General features: G+C 45.1%; 1 protein-coding gene across 2 annotated transcripts; it reads left to right on the top strand.

Moving 5' to 3' along the window:
- Positions 1 to 206: 206 nt before the first annotated feature.
- LOC119295412 (tubby-like F-box protein 13) lies at positions 207 to 4,830 on the top strand. Of its 2 annotated transcripts, none has more exons than XM_037573833.1 (5): positions 207 to 359; positions 1,381 to 1,849; positions 2,038 to 2,125; positions 3,505 to 3,637; positions 3,735 to 4,830. In XM_037573833.1, exons 2-5 carry the CDS (start codon positions 1,502 to 1,504, stop codon positions 4,486 to 4,488), a joined length of 1,323 nt encoding a protein of 440 aa, XP_037429730.1. In that variant the 5' UTR covers positions 207 to 359; positions 1,381 to 1,501; the 3' UTR covers positions 4,489 to 4,830. The 2 variants fall into 2 exon arrangements, with proteins under 2 accessions (XP_037429730.1, XP_037429731.1); XM_037573834.1 differs by having other exon boundaries at positions 223 to 468.
- The last annotated feature ends 853 nt before the right edge of the window (positions 4,831 to 5,683 follow it).

Here is a 5,683-nt window from a genome sequence, read left to right as displayed (position 1 = left end):
GATTCAATTCGTTCTCAATGGCGCGGCTGACCAAATTCCAGTTGAATTAAACAACGGCTCTGCCGAAAGATCACCTCAGCATTTGAATAAATTTATTTTCTCACACAGGTGCACGTGCCCCTGACCAGATGCAAACGATTTAGCACTCGCAGCACAATGCCTTTTCCGAGTGATGAAAGGAAAAACAGAGACAGCTCTGCCCTGCGCGGAGCATGTCCGACTCCAACGAAACAAAGCAGGAGCGGACCGGACCCGACCAGTGTCACCACAACCACTTGTTCCTTTCTTCACCGGCCCCTCGCCCCTCCCCCTTTCCGCCGATCCGACCGGCCCTTCCCCGCCGCCCGCTCCAGCTCGAGGTGCGTGTCCCCCGCCCGGATCCGCGCCCCGGTGCCTCCTCGCAGATTTGCGCTTGGGTGGTTGTGCGCGGCCTTCTCGGGGCTCCGCGCCCGTCGCGCATCCGGCTCGGTAGGGGCCGGGAGCAGGACATTTCACCTGTTTTCTTAGCATGTTTAGCCGATCTCGGTAGAGACGACGGATTCTCAGCTCGTCGCTTGTCGGGATTTGGGCTGGGATTGAGGCGCCTCCGAGTTGCCTCTTGACCTAATTCCCGTGGAATTTTGGCTTCTCGGGCCTATTATTCTACATCTAACTCGGTGAAAGATAGCATTTCGTTAGATTTTATTTGCCCCAAAGTAGAGCTGATGTGCTGCTATTTTCTTAGATCTTCCTGCATCATCCGGTAGAGCCAGTTATCATCTATGCGTTGATTTATGCATCATCCCCCTTTTTTTTCTATATTTGTTCTGCTTGGTATTGTTGTAGATGGTTTAGTTCGTGTAGTGTACTTGCGAAAGTTAGCATGCTGTAGTGGGATTCCAGCGAAACCATGTTCACTTCAATTTTTAGGCTGCTATATTGAGTAAGGTACCGAAATGCTCATGCTGCTGGAAATGTACATCTGTACTCTCTAGTTGTGGCTACTTCATCCTGGGGAATTTAGCCAGATAGCGTGGACTGTTGGAAAATTGTGGCCCTCGCCCCTCGAGTTATCTATTCCTTGATAGTCATGCGAGTAAGCTTTGGATGCTAGTAGCGGATATTCTGTTTTGAAAGAAGCGGCCATGTCCTATAAGTGTTCCTGAAGAGTGTTCCCTAACATATCTTTATAATCAAAAGTTGTAAGCCACCCTAAGGCTTAAGGGTTAGTCGATGTTAGTGATTATGGAATCACATGACCAATCAAATGTAGTATCCTTCTTCATTTCATCCGAAAAAGCTGAACACTCAGTTAGCTGAATACTAATTTATTGCAAAAATTACAGTAATCTTCAATTCTGATGGAAAACTAATTGCTTACACAATATTTTTGTCTTGCAGGTTCTATTGTTAGTGCTTAAAAGAATTTGAGTTGGCCACTTCTATTGGCATGATAGTGTTCGACACTAGGAGATCTCTTGTGTTATATAGCAGGGCTCTTGATTTTTAAAATTTGAAGTAGATGTCATTCCGTAGCATTGTGCGCGATGTAAGGGATAGCTTTGGGAGCTTATCTCGAAGAGGATTTGACATTAGGATTCTGGGCCATGGCAGAGGGAGATCTCATGGTGCTGTCCATGAGTTACATGACCCTGTTCCTGTAATCCAGAGCAGCTGCTGGGCTAACTTGCCTTCTGAATTGCTTCGAGATGTGATTGAGAGGTTGGAGGCTAGTGAGGCTACATGGCCCTGTAGGAAGAATGTTGTTGCTTGCGCAGCTGTCTGCAGAACATGGAGAGAGATGTGTAAAGAGATTGTAAAAAATCCAGAGTTTTGTGGAAAGATCACTTTTCCTGTGTCCCTCAAGCAGGTAATGATGCAGCTATGTTAATGTCAGATTATCCTTCTTTGCTGGCATCTGGCAATATCGGTTCTTCGATGTTGGATGATTAACATATAACTAATGTTTGGAATGTTGAAATGTGAGATATCATGAACACAACATAACCAGCTTTAGCATGTGTTCTAATAAAATCATGTTGTTTCATCCATGTACAGCCTGGCCCTCGGGATGGAACTATGCAGTGCTTCATTAAGCGGGATAGATCTACCCAAACCTACTATCTTTACCTCTGCCTTACCTCAGGTAATTTTTTGGGTACTATCATATGATCTATGTTGTATGGGCTATGGACTTTCATTTAGAAAAAAACTCGTATACGCAGTTCTCTGTACTTCAAACTTCTGGTTTCTAAGTTTTAAAATATTCTCCTGACTCCTGAGTCCTGATGTTATGCTTGTGTAGGGTAGAAAATCAACAACGATACTGTTTTAGTCCATGCGTGTATTGGAGGTATCAGTGTTCAGTTAACACAGATACGCTTGACTAAGCTGTTTCTTATTGGATTCCAGAGGAAATTGTTCCCATTGACACTATCTGCCTGCCTCAAACTTGCATATGCATGCTTATGTGCAGAACTACAGATTCACATGACTCTGTACTTTGCTTGAAAGTCATATTGTGAAAGCCATGAACCATAGTTCATAAAGCAGAGGTGACTGAAAAGCCCACTGGCAGCCCACGCACATACTAATCGCTCTTTTTCACTCTACTCTGTGATATAAATGTTTGGTAGGGGTCTTGACACGTCTCTTCATTTTTAATTAGAACCATCTCGTAGGTTCCATATGATATCTTTATACTGTTATAAAAGATGTCCATTGGTGGCGGTGGTCGGTTTCACCACCTTCTTCCTGTGCTTACATGTGGGATTGTCTTTTATTTTTTGTCAAAAATCTATATATCTGTGCAGTGATTTTAAAAGATGTCCTCGTTTTCTTTTTTGTAAAAGCATACATGTCAGTGCACAGACTCCAACAGACGTTCTCAAATTTTAGAAAAATGTGTATATATCTGTACAGAAACTCAGATAGGCAATAGCTGTCCTTGTCAATCGGCTCCACATTTTAAAATTGAAATCCACCCATTGTGTTGCTCCCTTCACAAACACATTCCAGTTCTGCCCAAGGTGAAGCTCACCTAAGAGCTGAGGCGAATCCTAGGGCATGACACGGAGCACAGCCAAAATCGTTTGACAAGTCTAAGTCAACACAATATTATCTGTCGATCGGTAGCAATACACTGTTCTGCAGCTGGCAGTGTTATCTGCACTACTTTACATACCCAAGCTGGGATGGTTACTGCCGTACTAGCAATATTTACTGCTGCAAGTTGTGTCTTTGTACTCTTTTGAGCTTACTGATCCGCTAGTGATTTTTGTTCTTTCGACTTCCCTAGAACCATGCATTTTCTTCCTTGTCCTGACATATTTGCATTTACCTAATGGTTCCATTGGGATTGGCATGTATTTTTGTTTGTGTCCACATGATTGTTTATCTGTCAAACTGGTTGTTTCCATATTTTGTAAAAAAATGGAAATGCAAATATAATAATTGTTTGCTAGCCTACATGTTTTTGTTGCTAGTATTATTATTTTAGCATTTTATAAGTTTTCTTTTCTACAGCCGTGCTTGTCGAAAATGGCAAATTCCTTCTGTCAGCAAAAAGGATCTGCCGTGCAACATGTACAGAATATATAATATCTATGAATGCGAACAGTATATCGAGGTCTACTGACACATACATTGGAAAAATGAGGTACTATTTGAAGAAACTATAGCCTTATTTTAAACTTATATACCGACATTTAATCTGACATATGTTCGTACTTGCTAATATGTTTGCCATTTTGTAGGTCAAATTTCCTTGGCACCAAGTTTGTAATGTATGACACACAGCCTCCTTACAATGCAAGTAGTGTTTCGCATTCTGGGACAACTAGCCGAAGATTCTACTCCAAGAAAGGGTTGACGAAGGTTCCTTGCAGCACATACAGCATAGCTCAGGTCTCCTATGAGCTCAACGTCTTGGGAACCCGAGGTCCCAGGCGGATGCGCTGCGTAATGCACTCCATCCCTGCCTCATCGCTGGAGGCTGGTGGCAGTGTCCCTTGCCAACCGGATATCATTTTTTCCCGTTCCCTAGACGAATCTTTCAGCAGCATGCCGGTCTCGAAATCTTCTGTCATGGACCATTCCATGCGTTTTAGCAGCGCCAGGTTCTCTGACGTCTCCATAGGAGGTGGCCCGGCGATCAGAGGACAGGCCTTGAGCGATGGCGATGACTCGAAGGACACGCCTTTGATTCTCCGCAATAAGGTTCCAAGATGGCATGAGCAGCTGCAGTGCTGGTGCCTCAACTTCCGTGGCCGGGTGACTGTCGCCTCTGTCAAGAACTTCCAGCTCACTGCTGCCGCACAGCCTGCTGCTGGAGCCCCAACTCCACCACACCCTGCGCCAGCTCCTCCGCCTGAGCATGATAAGGTGATACTTCAGTTCGGCAAGGTTGCGAAGGATATGTTCACCATGGACTACCGGTACCCTCTCTCGGCCTTCCAGGCCTTCGCCCTCTCCCTGAGCAGCTTCGACACCAAGTTGGCGTGCGAATAGAACTGCGGGGTTGCAACCGTCATGGCTGCACCGATCATCAAAAGGCTGACCGTCCCCCAAAATTAGGTGGGGACTCAATTCTGTTCCTGTGTGTCGCTGATGCCATTGCGACTACCAAAAACTGAGGAATTAGAAGGGTTCCTCAGATTTATGCTGCTGATTTGTTATCACTGTACTTTATCTCCATTGCTTGGGTCCTTGGCTTGGTGACGGCTGTGTACCTGATAATGTTATGAGCAAACTCCATGGGTGTTCACTGACGATATATTTGCTGAGTGACCTGTACATTTATAACTTGGTGTGTTTGAAATTGAACTCGGTTAAACTATGACGCTTCATTGCTGTTGTGGTGTCACCGTCAGGGATGGATCAGATCAGACTTTGTGTTTGATTGCTTCTAAGTGAGGTCACCACACATAAGCTCGGCCCTTGGCTCTTGCACTGAACCGGCCTTCGTGCTTACCAGTGCAAAGCCTGCATCCACATCCGAAGAAAGATTCGAAAACGACGGTGTCATATTATTGTATGTATGTGCAGAGCCATCTCTTTCTGTAGTTTGGTAAACTGAAAGAGACATTGTCGATGCAACACCTGTTACTTTTGTGGCAAGCAGAAAAGGTAGTAAAAGTGAAATGCATGTTGTGGTTGTTTTTGGTTCCATCCAAAAAAAAAAGGATCCGGTTCCACTATCAAGAGATAACGGAACAAAAACGACGATAGCTTGAGTATATAGATAGATAGAAGAAAGAAAATTAAGCATGGATGAGATGAACCAGCTAGCTCATGACATCGAAACCCTTTCCCCTGGAGCAAGACAGAGGGCCGGGCGGAGCTCGAGTGGCTTGTCGACGTCGAGCTTTTCCGACGGCACCGGGCCGTCCATCAGCTGGATCGATCGCAGCCCGTGCCATCTCGCATCAACTTTTCTGGGGAGCATCAAGGAATTTCTTTCCTGCTTGGCAAGAAATCCGAGGGATCGAAACCATCGAATTCCAAAGTAAGTAGCCCAGCAACCATTGCCGTGCACACTGCTGGACCGGATAGCGAAGTTTTGTCCTTGGATCAGCGGGAGTGGCGCCTCCACTTGGGAGTGAGAAAAAAGTACTCCTGCTCAAATGTGTAGTCCGTTGATGCACCTAATATGCCTTCAATTCTTGATTCCCAAGCAAATGATCCACGAGCTTGTGCCCGTCAG

The sequence above is a fragment of the Triticum dicoccoides genome, chromosome 4B (genome assembly GCF_002162155.2).
Source record: "Triticum dicoccoides isolate Atlit2015 ecotype Zavitan chromosome 4B, WEW_v2.0, whole genome shotgun sequence".
Taxonomy (NCBI): Eukaryota; Viridiplantae; Streptophyta; class Magnoliopsida; order Poales; family Poaceae; genus Triticum; species Triticum dicoccoides.
Note: the sequence above shows the minus strand (reverse complement) of the source record. Positions and strands in the feature narration are given on the sequence as shown.

Coding starts and splice junctions, on each gene's coding strand:
- LOC119295412 (XM_037573833.1), top strand. CDS start 1,502: ATGTCATTCCGTAGCATTGTGCGCGATGTAAGGGATAGCTTTGGGAGC. Junction 1,850..2,037: donor TTCCTGTGTCCCTCAAGCAG/GTAATGATGCAG, acceptor ATCCATGTACAG/CCTGGCCCTCGGGATGGAAC. Junction 3,638..3,734: donor ACATACATTGGAAAAATGAG/GTACTATTTGAA, acceptor GCCATTTTGTAG/GTCAAATTTCCTTGGCACCA.